Consider the following 21,370-nt stretch of genomic DNA (forward strand, 5'->3'; position numbering starts at 1 on the left):
GGTAGGGCAACATCATGATGTGCATGTAACAATACATAGACGATTCGATAGTCAAACGGTCATGCAGTTCCCTGCCCCCGACCTGTTCTCTTCTCGTCGTCTACTTTTAGTCACAGACCAACTTCCAGCTCCAGCTGATTTTTTACTGCATCGGTTCCTTCACTTGCACCTGAAGCAAAGCAAAACCGCAAAATGTATTGTTCTCGCTGTATCCGAAAGCCTCGAGCGCTGGAAATCAGTAGCTTCAAAGGCCGTACGTGCAGTCTTCACCATCTCATCGATCTAACAGTAACTTACTTCCTCACAGAACGTCAATGTAGCCCATAGCGAATTTTTTCAATTCATAGATGTATTCGACCAGCATCCACCATCACAAAATCGAGGAGTGGGGCATTTGAATGTTATCTCTCTAAAGTACATCTACGATCTACCATCAGTCAAGTTATCGGACTCGAGAACCTATGGCCAAATCAATCCCACTCGTAATTCTGGATGACATCACATCGCTCGAATGGCTCGGGATTTCGCTGCTTGACCTGTTGCGGTTTACTCGTGCTCTAAGAACCCTCTGTGTCAAGGTAGGACAATATCAACTTCAAGCCATTACAGCTTTTACAACGCAAACATAGATGGATGCAGCATTGGTTGTCAGACATCACATTGTCACTCCACCAGAGCCAGATGCACTCTTGCAGCACTTGCTTCAACTATGCACCTATCACATCGAGGTCAGGCCTTTAGCCAGCGGGCGAAGCGGTGCAGTGAGCGGAGAGGTGCGTTCTGTTGCATTGCTCTTGATGTATCAGAAGCTATAAAATTATCAAGATATCTGTGCATTTAGGGCCTAGCATGAAAGATACAAATGAACATGTTGTATCTCGTACGTCAGCGCTGCAATATCGTTTGACGGAGTCAAGACTTTGCTGCGTTCTTCGACAAGGGCACAAGTACAGGAGTTCTGTAAACGCTGTGGAGAGAGCACGATTATATGCGCGATTCATGAGATCGCAAAAGCTTGTCGAAGCTGTGGGGACAAAGAGACTGTATGCACCTTTGAGTATATGAACGCCAATACGTCTGAGTAGTTCGAGGCCAAGACTCGCTCTATGTAGATTTAAGCATAGTATGGCGTACGTTACTTACATATACCCTTTAAATAACCCCGCAGACCGTCTTGCGAAAATATGACTGTCTTCATCGCCCCTGCATACATGTTCCACACCACATTTCGGAACTTCAGGTAAGCATCAATGATCGCCTCCTTTATATGTGTGACCAGCACAGACACCGTCCGATCATCCTCGAGGTATAGCCGCAGTTTCGTCACGAATGACCGCAAATCCCGTTCGTCTGTGATAGCACGCTTTGCCCATTCTTGCTCCGAAAGGAGTGGAGCCTGTGGCCCTGATGAGAAGGCTATGCGGGCGTCGTTGAATGCTTGTACACGGTCCACCCACTCTCGTAGAGGATCACAGGGCAATCTCGCACAGAACGAGATAACTTCCTGACAGGCACGTTTCAGATCTTGATCTATGTCCTATATCAAGAGTCAATGTCAGCAAGGATAAAGAATCTGTGAAAGAAATACATCGTTTACATGTCGAGAGTCCGAAAAGGTATCATGTCCTCGAGACATTCGCAATGAAGCAAAAAGAGCATCTGGTAGTAATGCAGTCGTGCGATTCAGAACTGATGCCAAGGTATCTGGAATCGAGAAAGTTAACAGGATGATCCAGTGTCGGGAACAAACACCCACCCGTCACACCGCCTATATCCGACCGCGGCTCTGTATCTTTCGGAGTATAATCCAAATTATTTGCAACCTCCTTCAAAATCAGATGGCGAACGAGAAATAATTGGCCATCTAGCACGCCGGTAGAACTTCTCTGTTCAACCAAATTGGATGATGTGACTAGCGATTGACGGCAAAAGCTCACGGCCTCGTGCGCAACGTCTTCAAAAATAACGGGCTACGTGAACTCAGCATTCAGTCAAGACGCACAAGAGAAACTACCTAGACGAAGTCATGCAGTTGGGATAATACCCATACCGTCTTTTGCAAGGTCGGAAACCACGTTTCTTCTGGTCTAATGAGGGTAGCTGGAAAAGTTGGCTGACACTATCCTTCTCCTTGATTTCGTATTGAGAAACAGGCTTCCGCGCGGCTGACGGTGCCCATTCACACAGTGCTTAGAGCAGACAGAATCATACACGTACTAACGAGTTTATCAGGATACGCCAGGTCTTCTGGTTTCGGTGTGTAATATCAAATGTCGGCCCGGATAACCGACTGTGCTTTGAAGAACAACCGGGTCTGTGCATCCTGAAGGACCATCTGCAGAAGGTGACTGATATGAAGTTGCCCCAGACCTTTGGACTTTGGCTGGTCAAAATCAACAATTAGGTTGCCGTCATCGGGTGGCTCCTCTGGGAGCTCTGCCACATCAAGAACCATCAGAGCTTGGAGTACCGTGCACACTTCGCAGAGAGTTGTGAGGCGAGTTTCATGCAATATCCGGGGACGTAAGTCATCGTAAAGGTAGTCGCATAAGTTCTCAAGATAAGTGCTTGATGTCGTGGATGAGTGTAAGCAGAGACAACAAAAATGGTACTCACCAGAGCTGGTCCACACCAGAATTGAAAAACTCTCGGTAGAGATTGAATTCGTCTGTGCAGAGGTGTTTCAGATAACTGCAACCGGCATTTGTCTATTTTTGAATGAGTAAGTCGCTGAGCAAAACCACGAGCAACTCACTAATTCGACTAGTTCAGTGTGTGCTGGATCGAGCCCTCGTATTTCTTCCATCAAGCGTCCCACCAGTGGACCTTTACGTGCTGCAAAATAGGCAGAATGGCATTCTGAAAGAAGTGCTGACAAGTCCTCTGGATGAGCTTCGGCACGACGCTCTCACTCGCGGAGCAAAGGAGAAAGCTGAGAAGTGACACTGCGGAACCTAGTGTAAAGCAGATGCATCTGTGCTGTCGATGATACATCCTGAAAGTTGTGGTGTCAAGAGACTGAGTGTAAGTAATGGATAAGGTTACCTTCTCTGATAGTCTTCTGGAAACGTCCGCAGTCAATGCCCTTAACGAACCAACAAAAAACATCCTGATGAGTGTCACGGCTCTCGTCATACACTGGTGAAATCGGAGTAAGACACAAAGGGTAGTATAGACTCAGCATAAGATTTGCAAAGGAGTGATGTGACATTCATGGAAATCAGGGGAACAATAGAGTGCTCTACTACCCTAGCCTGACCTCCCCTTGGCAGGAGATAGAACCCCATGGTGTAAGGGGGTTGTATGTCCTGCCCAGACCTGTCAGCCTGGAATGCCTCTCCTTGAGAAGAAAGGAAGGTGTTGAGTACAGATAGGTCTAGATGACTCCGGAACATGCCTCCCTTGACAGAGAGGTGCGTACAATTGCCTGGAAAGATAAAATATAACTCCATGATGTAAGAATGCTGTATTTCCCGCCTAGACCTGTCGGCCTACATGCCTCTCCTTGACAGGAAAGGAGGATGCTGGGTGCAGATCATCGAGTCTGGATGGCTCCAGAACATACCTCTTTTGACAAAGAGGTGTGCACAATACTTCGCCACTGGATACATGATACGATATGGTGAAGGTGGAACGTTGAGTGAGCGATTAAGTAAACCGCGGGCTCATCCTTACATAAGCAAGAAAACTCAAAACACTGCAGCTGCCATTTGAGGTTTCGAGAGCATCGTATCTTAGGTTGTCGAAAAATGTTTAATCCAATACTGAAAGAGTGGTTCTTTTCTAGCCTAGAATACATCTAGATAATTAGTTTAATATGATCGCCTTTGGAATGACGCTGCCCTGCTGGCGAGTAATGTTGAAGAAAGAAAAATAGATACGTGATTTATGAATCAACGCATCGACCGACGATATCAACATACTCGCGTCTCATATGTATCGATGAACACGAGGAGTATGCGGTTCACGTGCATAGAGAGATTGGAGCTACTTTACTGGAGAGTGTATGGTTGACGATGAAGCTTGATGGGCGTCGATGAGCACAGATGCAGATTAAACCAAGCATTCGCAACAGCTGGACTCACTGCAGATCAACTAAATGTCGGGAGTCGACCAGAGTGGACCAAATCAAGACTACTTGTAATCTTGTCGCGAGCAGGATCTGTGTCCCAGGATGGTTTGTATTTCATCCCATAGCAGTCACTATCATCAGTACCGGGATATCGAACATAGCTATTGCTTGTTAATAGGTATTCAAGTGAATGAACTAGGGGTTCGCTGTGCGAACTTATGACCTTGCTCCGTTTTGAATTTGATCAAGCACACCCCAATTGCAAGTTTTCTAACTACTGGTACGTAGATTATGCTCTTCTTTATGCTATTTCGTTGTGTTCTACGAAGAACGATGTCGCCTCAAAATTACGAGCTAAGTACGATATCAGAACTAAAAGTGGATGCTCAGTCTGAAATGGATTTCAAGGGAATGTGTACTGTGCCTCGTAGAGTCTCGAATTTGCCTTGATATGGCTGTGATGTTGTTGTTGTTGTTGTTGTTGTTGTTGTTGTTGTTGTTGTTGTTGTTGTTGTTGTTGTTGTTGTTGTTGTTGTTGTTGTTGTTGTTGTTGTTGTTGTTGAAGCAAGTGCAATTAAGCTGCGAGAGCAAGTGAAATGATCTTCGATTCTACAGCATGACTATGTATAATTAGTTGGATTGTTATGAAGTAAAAATGAGATGACCTCCTATCCAAGATCCTGATAACATTTTGCATGTCGACGATTGGCATATGATGATGTTGGTTGTGTTCCAAGAAGAGCAAAAAGTAGCAGGCACCACAGGTGATCATAGAAATATGGTGATCCGAGATGTGACTGGAGAGATGCTACATGTGACTGCCAACGTATTTGAACTAAGGGCGAGTGGAGTCAAGGACTCTTAGGTATACCTGACAGACAGTGAGATGTAGATGTGTGATATCTGTTGAGGTAAACCATCAGGATCCTTTGCTGACGACTTTGATTATGAGCTGAAGAGTCCACATGCTAGATGATTTGCCCGAGATCGCAGATGACTGTCTTAAATATGCAGGACCGGTCGTATTACAATTCAGCTATCTAGAAGTTGTTATTTAAAGGCTTTTCGTGGCTATTCGTCGTATTCGTCAAAAACTGCGTCAAATATGACCCCCATGTTTCTGGTGATTTCTGAATAGGCCATGTCCGAAACAGCTATCCGGATAGCCTCCCTTGTTGCAGTGTACTCTACAACCTCTTCACGGGCCCTCATGCGGCGGCCATTAATGATATATCTGAGAGCCAGGTGCTGCTGTCCAACAACCTTCCAAGATTCTGAGACGTTGGAATCCTGCTTTTGAAGAATCGCCTTTGCTTCAGCTATCATCGCAGCGTGCATGTCTCTCTTATCTCCTGAAGTTGATACCTCCTTCGACTCTCTCCACTCTTTCCAGTCCTTGTAGCCACATATGACAGCCAGCTGATTGCGACCCATGTCGATGAGTATCTGCAAATGGATCTTGCCGATAACGTCGTCATACTGCAAGGTCCATGCATAAGTATGAAAGTGATAGCAACCAGAAACAAGACTGACCCCACTAGCCCTCATCAGAAAACCTTCACAAGATATATGTTCGATCAAAGTTGTTTTCAAGAACACCTTCGATGTTGTTTTCAGGTTTGTTGTTGATGTCGAAGTTGCTTGTAAACAAATTTCAAGTTTCCGTTTACAGATGGCTGAGTTTCAATTTACTCCAGTGCCCACCCTGAGGTCTATTCTACATTCCAGCTTTGTCTGCCACATGTCGGGGTCGGTGACATGTTCTAGTTGGTTGAGCTGGACCGAGCACTCCGCCAAGCGTACAGTACTCGTGTGTAGTACTTCATTTCCGGGAACTCCAAGGTAGGACTGTAGATGGTTGTGCATGAGTCCGGATACAACGTTCGTATCCCCGAGTGCCGTCAACCCTTGAATTAACTGTGTACCTTCACAATACTAACTCGACACGAGTTAGAGCGGTACAGTGCAGTGATTCGATTTGTTCATTCAACTCTTGCGTCAACCTTAACATCTCTATGTCATTAGAGTTTATTTTAGATTTAATATCTCTGCACTACCGGCCTTGTCAATCGCAGGACACTGTGACCTCGTTCGGACATTCAATAGTCAGGAGATGGTTTTTGCTCGTAATATACTGATCACATTGAGTAGCATTGGCCGCGTTTGGCCAAGGGCCTTTCGCACTACTACCATCCTTGCCCAAAATATAAAACCTCAGAATGTGCTCACCCGCGCTCGGTGATGATTCCATTTGACTTTGTGCTCATACCCAATTCATTCTAGAACGTCGGGGATGCTCGCGACATCACAAGGATTCACCAAATTCCATACCTTCTACCCAATGGCCTTTCACTCGTCAATCAACTGTGCCATTCAGCAAGCGTGAACCCGGAATTCCTACCATCAACGCTGGTCCTACCGCTTCCAAATTCGCTCTTCCCGTCATTCACTCGCAAGTCTGCTAGTTGGGGAGTCGTGTTTTCCAGGCACGACTGTTTGTGAGCCGTGCTCGTTATGGGTAGTGTCGTGCTCTGAAAACCCTCTCAAATACCTCACACTCGAGGACTTCGGTTTTGTGCTTATTTGACGTCTGGCTGTCTCCTTTTCAGCTTTCTCTGATCGAAACAATTCATTGCTCTCGCTTTGCCTTCGCATCAGTTGCATCGAGCATTGACGTGTCACGTGACTCGCGGCACTGATCATAACATCAAAGTTTCTTATCGTTTCGATCTTTTCTCGTCTTTCGGAGACATCAGACTCTCTTCTTCTTGGCTCTCGGCCAAAGCCGAACACCAACCGAAGCCCCTCCCCTAACTGGTGAACCTCGTATCTAGTCTTCAGTCTTCACCACTCGATGGAGTGACCACAGACATACTCATATCTCACGTCGAGCATACCTCACAAATAACGGCTCCCGGTTATTTGTGATTCACTTTACAACTTCTAGCTAAACATAGCAACTAGTAAGCCCAATAGTCTGTGCAGTCTGTGCGCGTGAGAGCACTGCATTGCTTGTATCCATCAAAAGTAGCGCTCCAAAGAATGATCATATACATGTACAATGTGAGGAATGAACATTAGGTCTGTTTTTTTAGTCACTACAAAAAGAACTGGGGTTCATTGAATCAGAGACGATGATGCTCGTATGATGCTACAAACACGCAACAATGGGTAAATCATAGGCATGTGATAATCAGTTCATGGAGGCTCTGTCGACAGCTCCTTTTGCCAAAGCCTCTTCTCCTAACAAGGTCTTGAGCAACGTCTGAAGCGTCTTCTTGTCCGCACGCTCAGGACTGAGTGTTTGCAGGGCTTCGTGTATCGTGTTTACATGGATGAGTGGAGTATCGGTTAACAATATGTTACGCAACTCATTGAAAGAAATGCCGTCGCAACTGAAGGCATTAATGGCTTGCTGCATAGCCACTAAGGAGAAGAGCGATTCTGGGGCGATGTCATCGTCTCCAGTCAACTGGTCATCTTCTTGTGCTGGAGTGGAAGGTGAATCATCCTGATATTCAACCATGGCATCAGGAGTATGGTTAGGAGGGGTGGTTGATGTAGTGAGCGGATCCCCCTGACTCTGGACTCCAGAATGTTGTCCCCTGTCCAGAACAATGTTGTTCTCTGTATCAAAACTATGTCCCCTTGATGTTTCCTCTGCCTGATCTACATTCATGTCGGATGACATAACGTCAGCAGGAGGCGTCGGTCGAGTATCAGACACAGAAGCGCTGGAGTGTTGTTGTACATGATTTGTCTTGCCGGTGGCGTTCGGCAGCGTGACACTCCTTTTACCTTCAATGAATCAAATGTGAGGTGGGTACATGGAGCAAGCAAGAACCTTACCTTTGCGACTATTCAACCATTTCAAACGATGACTATGCGCTGACTGCAGCGTTGTGATCACCGTGTTGGCTTTGACCTTCTTCATAACCCAACCCCACAGCTTGCTATCCTTCGCATCTGGATCAGAAAATCGACTGATACTTTTACGAAATATGTCGGCAGCGTTATTGGGGTTGTTTTGCAAGTTGCGCAGGTAAGCTCGCACCGCAATTCTTGCATCCATTTTTAGAAACGGGTTATCAGACTCTAAACCATCTGAATCAAGGTATGGTATGTAGTCCCACGTCATGAATGCACGTACCTGGACCCATGCTGTTCACCCGCTGAGCGAGCTCCAAATCTAACTCATCGCCCACTAGATTACTGAAGTCGTCCCATTTCATCTCGCCATCAAACAGCTTGTCGACGCGCAACGACCACTGTTGTCGCGTCTCATCGTTGGGCAGCATGTCCATAATTTCTCTGAGGAAGCTTTCACGTTCGATCTCCTCATCGTCCTGTAAGCAATAGTACAAAAAGACCAAGGGTTCATCGAGCGTGAATCCTGCAAGACAACACAAGACAGGTTAGTTCAGGCAGAAACCAGAATTAATCTACTGCAGACCATTGCGTATAAACTCCTCCTTTCGTTCGCTCATAAATCGGATTGGAGGCTCATGGGACTCATGCCACTTGTCTGGCAATTCCGCGTTTTGATCATGTGTGATGTCGACCATCTCCCCTCCCTTGGTAAGCTCCTTGAGGGCTAAATTCATCTCTTTCTTGAACATCTCTGTCAGGTCAAGCCCCCCTAGCATCCATGCGTCGCCCGCCTGACTAATGCTCAATGAGATGTTATCCTCCTTTACGTCCCAGCCCGTTTCTGAGATTATCACAAGTTAGTGCGTATGCACACGTGCGCATCGGGAACGCCTACCGAACAGCTTCTTGTTCCTCGCATACAACGGATCCGCTTCTAAATATTTGTGGGCGTCGTCAGGCAACTCATCGAACTCAAGGAATAGCCAATCTCGATAGTTGCGAATGAGGAACTCGTCGAGTGATTCAATCCGGTCATCATTCACGCCGTTTGCAATACACTCCTCCAACACCATTCTCCTGGCAACCATAGCTTGAAGGAAACGTGCACCAGCATTCTTGCGAGAGGTGTTAATCAGATCTGTCCTTTTTCGTTGTATTTTTATATTTGTCTTCTTCGTCTTCCTCTGCTTCTTCTTCGACTCACCATCCCAACATTTCCATATGGCGAGCCAGTGCTCTACACAGTAACAAAGATAAAGCCATGATGACAAATATCTGCTCGGGAGTGGCACATAGCCGATAAGCTTCCCGTCCTTTACAGCAGGAACCCGCAAACACGCAAGCTGACTGGAATCCCTTGCACCATAGTTAATCAGTTCCGGAACGCCATAGTGGATCCTGTGCGGCGCGCGTGCGTCCCATTGGGCCATAGGCAGCTCAGCCTTAGAGACAGGAATGCGGAAAGCACGGATGGGTTGAGGAAGTGCCCTACTGATGGCGACATGTCTTGCCCCAGATTTTGCACCAGATTCTGCCCCAGATTTTGCCCCAGATTCTGCCCCAGATTTTGCCCCAGATTCTGCCCCAGATTCTGCCCCAGGTTTTGCCCCAGATTCTGCCCCAGGTTTTGCTGCCACCATCGCACGATGCTGTGCGCGAACAGGTTGAAAGTGAGGTTGGAAGTGAGGTTGGAGTACCTTGCCAAGATGTTGTGGCCTGCGGCGGGATGTTTGCTTTGTGCGAGCCATTCGGCAAATGTTAGAACGAGTGGGGCAAAGCTGTTCTTGTAAGTTTGATTGATCAGAAAGAGATGTGGGGATGACATAACGCGTAAAGCTCGACGACTTTGAACCCCGCCGGGAATATCCGATATGTATGTTCTCCACAAACAACTCCGAAATATCTAGTACATACGCATGCTGTGTCCGTGTTCTTGTAATGTATTCACTGGGTATAGCCGACGAGTATTTGTTGCATGAAAAGATGTGGGAAGGTGGTCAGGTTGCATCAGGTTAAACCTCTGACAAGTCCAGTGTCTCGCGCATTAGCCATGTACGGCAAACTCTATAGTATAACTGTGAACTATCCAAATGATAAAAATTTGACTTGCTCAAACATCTAGCTGGCTGTGGAAAAGTGATTTAGTCCAAGGCTAAAACTACATGTGTGAAGTCCATCAGTTCAACCTTTATCTCGCTCTGTTTTTTGACCATTTTATGCTACAACTAGCCAGTCTTAGGTGCCCAGCTAGACCCATGTCGAACAAGCCATGTGATACTGACCAAAACGGACGTGACGCGAAAAGAAGAGCGCCCATATGATGACCTCGCCATGGGCCCTGTCTAATATTATCTGCATGCGTTGAACTTGACTTGTGCACTTGATATATCAACCATGAGACGCGAAAAGAACTTGCAGACGCTCATATGAATTATATATAATAGCAACACTCGAAATAATCTGATATCAGATGCGAGAAGAAGCACGCTACTGGGGTAAGTAGAAGAGATCCCTGACTTGAACTTGAGGGTTTGTTACAATAGATGTAGTAGCAACGCTCGAAGTAACCTCATACTTACGACGCGAAAATAAATGAGTCCGAGTCTGCTGCGCACTGCCAGGGTAGAAGCAAAGTCTGAATTCAACTTAAAAACTTCACTAGAGCATACAGACAGACAATCCATCAGATACCTTCGCTTAATAGGGTCAGGGAGCCAAAAGCGAGGAGCCGCGGTAGTCCGAGACGTTTTTTTTATTCTATCTTTTAAAAAAAACCATTTCACGTCCGACGCGGTGACAAGTCAGATGGACATTTCGACGAACATTGGTGACAAGGACGTGACGTTTGTCCGTTGTCCGTCCGTTCGTTCGTTCGTCTGGTGCTCCAACTTGAAGTCTGGCAGCCGAGTTAAGAGGATATTCGAAGTAGTTCCTGAATGGGTATGGGATGAAAGTCGTCGTAGTCGTCAACTGCCAGTGTTTAGTCGGGAAGTGCACAAGATAGTTCAAATCGGTGGCGTTGATTGCGTGCTAGGTAATTGCACAAAGTCTCCGCGGTGACGTTACTCCATACATCAGCTGGTGTTAGCTGGAAGGTTGCAGACGAAAAAGTGTAAAGTGAATGGCCAAAGTCATCATGAACGTGAGAGAATGCAACGTCCGATCCAGAAGCGCAACAAGATAGCAAATCTAGTTGTATCGGTCGCATGCCAGGTAAAAATTTAGACGTGTGCATACATGTACATGATGGAAGGGATCGAAGTCCCTGTCAATATCGACTCTTGAGCATAATGGGTCCAGTCTAGAAGCTTACGAGATGGCAACTCTAGCTGCGTTGGTCGTGTGCCAGGTAATTGCGAGGGATACGTAGGACCCCGGGGTCTGGTTTTAGGATCATCGTTCTCACAGAAAGTGAACCAGAGGGATTTTGATTTTTTGCCTGACAAGGATCTAGAGTAACGTAGCTCGACGCATCCGCTCCGACCAATCTTATACGCCTATCTTTAACCCTTGCTAGATCGATGATGCGTCACTGGCGGGATTTTAGCGATTTGATGTAGTTTGATTATCGTGGGGGTTTGGCTGAGCGGAGGAGCGCTGAGTATTTTTGCCATTAAAATTTGGTCGAACTGGTAGGAGATGTGCTAGTTCGGGTACCGGTGGGGTTGGATGCGACGCCGTAGGTTAGCTTTTGGAAGTGCAAGGTGAAAAGACATGACCCGGCGGCTGAACTTGTCGAGGGTCAGGGACGCATTACTGCGTACGGATGATGTTCATAACACTGACGGAGCGGAGTAAATACACCGCCTAGACTGTCAAGCAGGCGATGCGCCGTGATCATGTGATTGAGAAATTTTGGAAAAACTATTGGAAGGTTACAAGACCAGGAGATACTCACAGGATGGTCGCAACACATTAAAAAAACTTGCCCCGTTCCGCAGCACTTTGACAGTATTGCTGTGGAATGCCGTACATCTGTGTTATTGGAATGATCTTGGACACTTACGTCAGACTACAACCACCGCCCATTCCACACAGACACCTTGAGGCACGTCCAAGAGAGAGAGAGGCCGGCAAGAAACCGATAGAAGAGGCACTGTAATGAGAAGGTAAGTAAACAAGGCAAACAGATCTATAGCTAGACTTGAGCATTTGCGACGAAACCCTCAGACCTGGTATTTAGTGTCCCCTCCGTACATCTGACCATATCAGCAATTTTCGGGTGATCACACATTACAGATTTTTTTTTTTTTGGTGCAACGATGTTATCAACTAGCAACTGACAAGGTCAATCCTAGAAGATACGTTTGGGGTACGGGGATTTCACCTGCAATACATTACACATATCTCGCAAATAGCAAGTCAAACTCACCATATATTCCGAGGGTTGTGACATGTAGTTGCAATTTGATAACGTCGTCTAGTCACGGGGTGTGAATGGGTCGGCGCTGATCGTCTATTCGAGGATAGTTGTGTAGAGATGAAGCAGCGTTGAAGTCATTTTGTCGAGGGCTATGACCAAGGTGAACTAGTTTATTTTGATGGATTTGTGCAACTTTGTCAAGTCACGCATTAAACGCTCATGTGTGGTTGTGTGGTGGTTTGTTTGGCGCTGAGGATTTTGTATATATTTGCCACTCAATGTTCAGCCTTTCGTCCAACTTCTCAATCTCCCACATTGTCAGGTACTGTGAGGGTTGTTTGGGTCATGTGGATGCACTCCTGACAAGGTGTGTGTGTGCTCTGGAGTCATCCAGACATCTGCGCATCCATGTGACATGCCCCTGTCAAGGGGCAGCAATCCAGTCAGACATGACTCTGTTGGGCGGAACTCTGGAGGCTCTGAACTTGATGAAGAGAATATGGCTAGAGTCAGGTTGTTTGGTGATTTGGACGTCCCCCTTGTCAAAGGAGGTGTGCTCTGGAGTCATCCAGACATCCGTGCACCCATGTAACATGCCTCTGTCAAGGGGCAGCAAGGGCTATTTTTTTTTTCTTACTTCGATCACTCTTCTTCGCCTTGGCACTGAAGTTTGGCAACATCGATATATTCCTTTCATGTTTCGGCATTTCTAAAACCAGACATAGTTTTAAATTACAACCTAACACATGAACTATAAATTTCCTTCGATGTTGATGTAAGTCAATACATGAAATGAAGGGCGCCTGAATTGGTTGTGAAATGAGTGGCATACATCAAGTTCATAACATAAGGAAATTGTGCAGCATGGAATTTCTTGACAAGCTACCAACTGCTTTTGTATGACATGTCGGGCTTTCAACTGGGGTCCAATCATTGAACGACAAGCGCGACGCGTCCATCACGTGCGATATGCATATATACTTATACCTTCCCTACTCCGAACCAGGAGAACGGCTGCACAAACGAACCAAAGCTGACTACACGCAAGCAAGATGGGTGAAATTCAGTACTCAGCGCCCAGCGCCAGTGAAAATCGACAAGAATGAGGTAGATATGTAGAGATAGACGTCTAAGTACAGATTGAGGCAGATACAAATCTAAGAAATTTGAGACGGCAAAGCTCTGATTTTGTGCAAAATGCCCATTTTACTACATTAATGTCCCTGTTCTTTAGCTCAAATCAGCTGCCAGGACTACCGACGATCACGCGGACGAGGAGTAAATGGCGGGCAGGCGAGGCGCAGCGTTACTACACCGAATAATAGCGATACCCGTAGATAGCCTGATTGGTCCGCATTAGTTGTACAACGAGATGTTTTCAAGTCAAATCGAGTGATAGTTTGTAAGTAGCATGCATCTAAACATCACTATTTACTTGTGCTATAAGGTATCAATAAAGACCACAAAAGTAAAGTGATTATAAAGTTCGAACCAAAGAAAACAAGCAGGTGCAACCATTTGGAGTACTCTCAGTAGTAGGTGAGGTACGGAAATTCAGAATTCCGAACAGACGATGTTACAAATGCTTAGCCAATATTTTATTGTGAGAATCTATGGACACAGGTACTAGAGTAGTAGACTTTTGAATGAAACTTGATTTCAATTTCCTTTGTTTGCAGCTAGGACACAACAGCCAGTAGAATAAAACCACTGATCTACAATGTGAGCTGCTCCCGATTGTCGGCTATGTGCCGGCCAGTGACCGTTAGCGAGAAACCCTCTATTAAATTTGATGTTGTACATGGGTTTGGATTACTAAGCTACAAAACCCTGGGGTTTCTTATCCTATTAGTCATTCAACTTTCCCAAGCGTTTGGTCGGAGGTTGATCTGAGTTTCAAAAATGAGCTCGCCTAGATCTGGGTAGCCAAGATATCAATATCGCTTTAAGCGTCTTGTCGGTGCCATCATCCCTCAACTTGAACATCATGCCCCCAAAAGGTCGTGCTGCTGCCATTCACCTCGGAATCGCAGATCTCCCCGCATCCAATAGATATCATGTTCGGCTGAGGCAGTGTTGGCGTCGAATGCCAACACATTGACACCAATGCCTTCATGCGTCCATGTTCAACAGATAGTAGTGAATGAGGGAACAGTAGAAAGGAAACAGAAACAGAGAAGAGAAGAGATCCCGGCGGTATTATGGCAAGAGAAAGCTGCAAACCAGTTTGGTAGCGAGTAAAGAATTCCCCTGCAGGCCGAGAGACCACACCATTTTCAAACATGTAGGCAGATGTACTTCTACGCAACAAAACACTGACATTCCTTATCATAGTGTATACTCACTATGGTCCTTTTCCAACTCCTCGAAAATCGAAAAATACCGAGCCGCGTGCTCAACACGGGTCAGGCGCTGAACTTGGGCTTCACGCCATGCCTCAGGACTTTGCTGCTTAAAAGCCTTTTCTGTGCGGAATCCATACTCAACCCATCTGACGAGACCCCCTGCAAAATATTGAGTAAAAGATAACCTTTTCTCCAGCGAAGAAATAGGGATGTTTCCATGCCGTAGAATGGCCGAGGGGATCAGAATGGTGGCACCGGGCGGAAATTGGATGATGAGTCCAAGGTCAAACAGGACCAAGTGGCCGCCAGTGATTGGGTCGAAATTTCCTAGGGCAGTAATGCTACACATCCCACTGGCAAAATTTACATTGTCGGTGTGATCAAAGGTGACGGTGGCGGGTCCAAGATTGAACGTGGCAGCAGCAAAAACACTATTACGAAAATTCCACGTGAGATGCGCGTGCATACTCTTGAGAGATGCTTTGGTGTCAGTATACACCCTATGGACCTTGGGTGCATAATGACAAAGTATGCCTTTCAAATGAATGAACGAATGCACAAAACAGAATCTTAGTACTCACTACTACCAAAACCTGCCAACCTTTGAATGGTTGGTTCAGACAGAAGTGCCCGAAGCTCCTCTTGGTTTCTGTTGGAGTGTTGAAGATTGTCCGGCTCCTGTGTAAGTGTCAGTCTGTTGATGCAGACCGCTTGAGTGTGATAGTTAATATACCTGTTGACCACCCCCATATGAGACTCCAACACCCAGGCATGGGTAGAATCCCCGCCGGTGATGGGTATCAGATAGCTTGAAGGTGCAACGTTCCCGTGCAATCTCCATTGCAGCGCAGGCTTGGGATGTTGTAAGCTGCCAGCCGTCATCCTGTGGTTGACCAGCTAGAACGACGATTACCCTTCTGTTCTTATCCAGTAGTGTTTTGGGCGATCTGGCGTAAGTCAGCCCGTGACCCTGCATGGAATCTTCCTGAGTCACACACCTTCCATCCCACTCCACTAAGCGAAATCCTGTGTTAAGTAGCGTTTTCAGGTCTTGCACTCTGTCGACGCTCTCAACTCGTTTTCCAACATATGCTCCATATGCTATAGGCATATCCTGTAGCGAGATCGGTGTGGCCATTGGATGTTTAAGGACTCGCTTGGATGTCAATTTAAGTATAGGTGCATAAGAGTTGGCGGCCTTTTCTCGCCTCTTCCGTCGACGACGTGAGTTGCTGCCCTTCTTTTTATGGGATACACCCTTTGCAATTTGTTGCTGTCCATTGCTAATATGTGTACGACGGGAGTTCTCGACTAGATTGGTGGCACATGTATTGGAGGACAAATCATCTTCATGATCAATTGCTTCGCGAACGATCATATCTGGCTCGTAGTCCTTCATTGTCCCACAAGCGAGTGCATCCTGCCACTCAAAGGCTCTGTTCAGAAGAGGAAGTAAATCTTGGTCAGTATTCAAGAAGGCTGTATGCATGTCGTGTCCGTGCTGTATGAGTAAATGATGGCAGTGTCATTCGAGGCGTAGGATACTCTTGCACAATCAACTAACATCACGTGATCACGGGTGACTTTCGTGTGAGTTTGATTGGAATGAAAATCCGACGAGCAAACTCAACGCAGCGGTATTCACAAGGTGAAGGAACTACGCAGAATGACATACAGCCTCGCAGTGACACCCATGACAGACATTCGCATTCAATCTTTCACTCGCATTCACATAAATGAACATGGCCATGCACATGATGCAGCACGGATAGTCTTCAAACTGCTGGTAAGCTGTGATCCCCCTAGCTAGTCGAAGCGTAGCTGATTATGTATTAGGCGACAGAGGGAGCCGAATAGCTTTTGTAGGGCTGTTTGCCAACATGACTTTGACCGGTGCCAAAGGATTCGCTGGCTGGCACATGAGTGGTCCGAAGATGAATAGCGGTTTCAAGAGGTAAGCGTTCATTGTGCATGAAACACTTGACATGCATGCTGATCGAGTATACCAGAGGGACTTATCATCGCGAACTACGAGTGGATCAACAACGAGGAAATTTCGAAAATCTGATTGCAGCGGCCGATGACTTGGACACTCATCATTGTACAGGGATGCTCAATTCATTCAGTTCGCGTTCACCTGGGAGCCGAGTTTGGTTGTTCAAGCTTAACCGCTTCATTTCCGCCTCCGTAAATTAGTTCCAAGGCCGAAGCGGGCCAGACGTATCTTATAGTCTATCATTCTGATAATAATTCCAGTACTGTGCCAGCAATGGACTACTATCATAATAATGGTAGTAGATACAATCCAGATCAGTTTCGGAGTGGAGTCCATCAACAGCAGGAGTGGGAGGCAGCCTTGATACAGCCAACCTACTGGCCATAACAGAATGTAAAGTTAAAATATCCCTGTAATCTTGCTTTCGTAGCTGCGCACGGGGCATATTGATCACTGTTGAACGTCGAACGACGCGTTGAATTGGCATTGACTCATGAGAACTGATAACAAAATCGCCATGTAACGGCCGGCGTGCGGTTCCAAATAAGGAGTTGTAAGCGTCGGTAATCAGTTTCGTAACTTGCTCGGATCCCAGGTGAACGCGAACTTTTAGAATTGAGCATCCCTTACATGTAGAAAACGAATTCGGCTGTGTTTAAAAATATACCATACGTGTTGGATTGCAATTGATATTGTGATGTATTTTCATGTGTGGTTGTGTGGTGGTTTGTTTGGCGCTGAGGATTTGTATATATTTGCCACTCAAGTTTCCTCTCAACCTCCCACACCGTCAGGTATTATGGAGAGTCTGGTTTTTTGTGGACGCCCCCTGACAAGGGAGATGTCAATCAGACACGTGCGCATCCATGTGACATGCCCCTGTCAAGGGGCTGCAATGCAGTCAGACATGACTCTTTTGGTCTGAGTTCCATGTTGTGCGAGAGAATCTGGCTAGAGATGTTTGGTGATGTGAATCCCCCCTGACAAGGGAGGCGCTCTGGAGTCATCCAGACATTTGTGCATCCATGCAGCATACCCCTGTCAAGGGGCAACAATCCAGTTGGACATGGTGCAGTTTGAGCTGTAAAGTGAACCTGCGAGCACAGAGCTCAAACTAGTGCTTACTAAGCGAATGAGCGCTATGAGCTGTAACGCGCAGTCATACACGCGTATCTTATATTTATCCTTATTGCACTCTCTCACTCGCTCGTTTTTCTCATATTGAGCATTCGGCATTACCAACGTACCGTTCGTAGAATTATTACTGCTATTATGACCTCTACAGAGACGCCGAATCTTGGGCATCCTGAAGGAGCCGGAAGAAAAGATACATGATTCTTTAACCGGCAAGACAATGACCTTTTTGTCCGACGAGTACGCGTCGAGGACTGCATCATCTCTCGCTAAAAACAAGCAGAGACGCATCAATCTTCACGATCGGGAGGCAGTGGAAGAAGAAATCATTGCGCGTGCCGAACGCAACTTGAAGAGAGCGAACCGAAGGATGGACGAAAACTATATCGAAGAAGTTTCTGACGACGAACATTTTCTGGATGAATCAAATGTCCAGGAGACGGCTCCTGTCGTTAAGCCTTCTATCCCGAGTTTCATAGCGGACGCTGTGGACTTCATAGGTTCACTCACACCTACCACCAGGTCTATTCTTGCTTCAATGTCGGTTAAGGCTTAAACGCTTGCTGGAACGAGCCATCACTGCGCTATGGATTTATGTGAAACGTGGGTGGGTGACCCGTGGGTACGAAGTCTACCGTAGGTAGACATAAGTACAATCACGTAAGGTATACTGGTGAAGGAGAGATATGGATCCTATAAGTATCCGAGGTATAAACACTATGGCAAGGTAAACTAGCGTATAATACGGATACATATAGTACACTCGAGGTCGACTAAGGTGTGCACACTATGACCAGATAAACTAGTATATAATATGGCTACATATGGTACACTTGAGGTCAACCAAGGTGCGCACACTATGGCAAGATAAACTAGTATATACTACGGCCACATATAATATACTTGAGGTCAACTAAGGTGTGCACACAGCCATTTGAGGTGGTTTAATATGCATGAATTAGGACAGGTAGCCACGTTGTGAATACATCATGTATCCTGATATAGGTCGAGTACAAGTACACAGCCGCTACACTCCTTCTCCCAAACCCCATCCCTGAGCCCCAATTTGAGTGTATATACCCAGTAAAATGCGCACCAGCGGTGGCAGGCAACAGCAAGGTCCTCCACCAGGGCCCCCTCCACCTCCACCATATCCACCCCTGTCTGGCAGTCCAAACGATCCCCCACCAGCCCCATCGCATTGCACAACTTGCTTGCGAACTTGACGCCAGATGTTCTACTTGCTCTTGCAGCAGAGGCGGTATAGGGTCAGCCTCAGCAGAGTCTACCCCATCAAATTCGCATACCTCAATCACTGCCCTCTAGCAGACAACATGCTATTCAGCCAGACTTAGAAACTGCGTCGGATGTGCAGGTGCTACGTGGTATATGCGAGAATCTCAGCAGGAGGTTGATCGCCTGAAACGTGCTCACAGAGATGACGGGGATGATGCAGATGATGAGGATGAGCCTACAGATAAATATGTGCGTCAGAAGAAGAAAAGAAAGTTGACAAAGGCACGGACATACCTTCTCAACCCATTCTGAAGTACATTCAGAACACTTGCAAAAAACCTCAGTTTTATGATAAGTCGCATACTAGTATATTTGCGTCAGTAACAGTGAGATTTCCCAAATGTAACATGTGTACTTACATCGCCTTTCGTACTTCGATTTTTCTCCTTCTTGTTCTTGGCCATGTGCAAGGTTTAGTGGATGCTGGTTCAGGGTAGTACTACAGGGATGTTTCCTGCGTTCATTCCGTCGTACTTAGCGAAAAATGAGCTCGTCGATATATTAACGCCCGAGGGCTAGTACAGCAAAACAGAAGAGATCTGTGCTGATCTCGTTGCTAGGGTGGTACAAAAAGATATCATCCTCCCACATACCTGGGATGAGGATCCCTCACCCAATCTCATCCTTGGTCGTAGGGGCCTGGTAGAAGTTCTCTGCGTATGGTAGACACAGTCAAGGCAGGAGAATCTGAACAGAGGTACGCATACCTTGGCAACCGTCAAGTTATCATACCATTTTGGGACGGTAGTCCACTATAAGAAGCTATATCTTCCCACAGGCCATCAGATAGGGACAAAACGCAGTGCATGCAAGGTTGTCCGGTACGTCGGCCGCATCTAACGCACCTGTCTTCACAGAGGCAAACACGCGCATTGTCGGCGGCGTTCGATATACGTCGCGTCCTCTTAAATCTGGCAAGGTCAAAGGCACTTACGTTTCTCGCCCTCTCTTCTCTCCGCAAAATCCACGAGGATCCGGCCTGCGTCAAAATGAAAAAGGGATTGGTCACCGACCCAAACTGTTCGTGATGAATACCTCGTCGGGTTTCCCTCCGGAGAAACACTTCCTGCATCAACGCATTCGTTTGTCTGTTTGCTTTTTCCGGCTAGGGCGTTGTTGCTCCTGTGTCTTTTGACGGGTGATGTAGTGATGTATTATCGCCTGCCCTTGTAGACGCCCGACTGCAATGTTGGTGGTGTGTGAGCTGGAGTCATAAGCTTGCTGCTGCCTGCCTTCACTTATCCTGCCAAGGAAAGTCAGGACCTGGCTGGCAGGCCAGGGATGTCGGCTCCCAGATCTTTTTGTGTGTGTTCAATCTATGTCCATCCAGAGTGAGATTCTATGTGGGACAATACTATCCAGTCCCTGCCCAGACTTGACTCTGTAAGCCCTATCTGAGTCTAGTCAGTCAATACTGGGATGGATGGACAGGGATCAGGCTCTGAAGATGATTAGTTGAGATGCAACATGAAACTTTGTGCCACCTATCTTGAGTTTAGGTGATCCACGAATCTTTGGCGAATTGCAAGCACCGTTTTTGTCCTTCCTGATTCTGTCCAAGGATACATAGCCATGCGATCGTCCGCTTTATAGCTGCTAAACTGATTCAACCCTGTATGTACCGTACACTACTACTGGGTATGTGTGTTCAATACTCCACACTGTACCGTTTGCTTTGTTCACTGCCAATCTCATGTACGGTATACGGGTTCACCGTCTACCCTACTTCTACCATATGTGTACGCCTGTCCCCTGTCAGAACCACAACAATAAACGATAAATCTGGTACTGAAGAAGTAGTCAGAGTCTGCAGCTGGAGATACAGCCGCTTCCTATGGCTACCACTTGAAATCCTACGGAAAGTCATCCAATTGATGTTTGACCCAAGTTTGACGTTTATTAAACCCGTTTAACTTTCAGTTGAAAGTACGGGAATTGCCGATGGCGGACCTTTTCTTGGAAGAGTGACTTTGCCGGGCTGCTCGCTATGGTCAACGATGATGAAAGGCTTTGAGCACGCAGCGCTCATTAACTGGGACGGTCCTCTATCACCCAGTTCCTATCATCCTCAATCACCCAAACGTACCTTTAACATCATTCCTCAAGTCGACGAGCAGCGCGAAGGCTACCCTTCCATCGTATTCTTCTAGTACATCATCACAAGACGCTAATGACTTTGGAGAAGATTCAGATTGCTATATAATTGATGTTTCATCCTCAATAGAGAATTTATTTGATGCAAACCGCGGTTCTAGCACACGTACTTCAATCAAGGTATCTTCGCGTTACTCCTG

General features: G+C 46.4%; 6 protein-coding genes across 6 annotated transcripts; 2 read left to right on the forward strand and 4 right to left on the reverse strand.

The window, feature by feature from the left end:
- Positions 1-61: 61 nt before the first annotated feature.
- On the forward strand, positions 62-964 carry EDB93DRAFT_1243704 (uncharacterized protein; the record flags this gene model as incomplete). The annotated part of the gene is made up of 6 exons (XM_041452179.1): positions 62-253; positions 308-414; positions 443-578; positions 630-773; positions 826-880; positions 918-964. 6 exons carry the CDS (start codon positions 62-64, stop codon positions 962-964), a joined length of 681 nt encoding a protein of 226 aa, XP_041301015.1.
- Positions 965-997: 33 nt separating this feature from the next.
- EDB93DRAFT_1270843 (uncharacterized protein) lies at positions 998-2,806 on the reverse strand (the record flags this gene model as incomplete). The annotated part of the gene is made up of 7 exons (XM_041454328.1): positions 998-1,104; positions 1,150-1,537; positions 1,598-1,704; positions 1,757-1,970; positions 2,288-2,567; positions 2,617-2,708; positions 2,756-2,806. The coding sequence occupies 7 exons, from the start codon at positions 2,804-2,806 to the stop codon at positions 998-1,000; spliced, it is 1,239 nt and encodes a 412-aa protein (XP_041301016.1).
- Positions 2,807-5,143: 2,337 nt separating this feature from the next.
- On the reverse strand, positions 5,144-5,938 carry EDB93DRAFT_1109294 (uncharacterized protein; the record flags this gene model as incomplete). The annotated part of the gene is made up of 3 exons (XM_041447946.1): positions 5,144-5,551; positions 5,606-5,628; positions 5,794-5,938. The coding sequence occupies 3 exons, from the start codon at positions 5,936-5,938 to the stop codon at positions 5,144-5,146; spliced, it is 576 nt and encodes a 191-aa protein (XP_041301017.1).
- Positions 5,939-7,265: 1,327 nt separating this feature from the next.
- EDB93DRAFT_1257031 (uncharacterized protein) lies at positions 7,266-9,690 on the reverse strand (the record flags this gene model as incomplete). The annotated part of the gene is made up of 5 exons (XM_041454044.1): positions 7,266-7,870; positions 7,922-8,167; positions 8,223-8,465; positions 8,526-8,783; positions 8,838-9,690. The coding sequence occupies 5 exons, from the start codon at positions 9,688-9,690 to the stop codon at positions 7,266-7,268; spliced, it is 2,205 nt and encodes a 734-aa protein (XP_041301018.1).
- A 4,943-nt stretch (positions 9,691-14,633) lies between these two features.
- EDB93DRAFT_1096547 (uncharacterized protein) lies at positions 14,634-15,626 on the reverse strand (the record flags this gene model as incomplete). Its single annotated transcript, XM_041446796.1, has 3 exons — positions 14,634-15,184; positions 15,232-15,328; positions 15,384-15,626. 3 exons carry the CDS (start codon positions 15,624-15,626, stop codon positions 14,634-14,636), a joined length of 891 nt encoding a protein of 296 aa, XP_041301019.1.
- A 2,045-nt stretch (positions 15,627-17,671) lies between these two features.
- On the forward strand, positions 17,672-20,531 carry EDB93DRAFT_1109297 (uncharacterized protein; the record flags this gene model as incomplete). Its single annotated transcript, XM_041447947.1, has 14 exons — positions 17,672-17,734; positions 17,932-18,280; positions 18,303-18,416; positions 18,446-18,507; positions 18,539-18,558; positions 18,619-18,628; positions 18,786-18,852; positions 19,156-19,265; positions 19,712-19,773; positions 19,855-19,897; positions 19,934-20,096; positions 20,250-20,275; positions 20,328-20,381; positions 20,508-20,531. The coding sequence occupies 14 exons, from the start codon at positions 17,672-17,674 to the stop codon at positions 20,529-20,531; spliced, it is 1,167 nt and encodes a 388-aa protein (XP_041301020.1).
- Positions 20,532-21,370: the final 839 nt, after the last annotated feature.

This window comes from Suillus bovinus (genome assembly GCF_016758785.1).
Source record: "Suillus bovinus strain UH-Sbo-P2 chromosome Unknown EDB93scaffold_150, whole genome shotgun sequence".
Lineage (NCBI taxonomy): Eukaryota > Fungi > Basidiomycota > Agaricomycetes > Boletales > Suillaceae > Suillus > Suillus bovinus.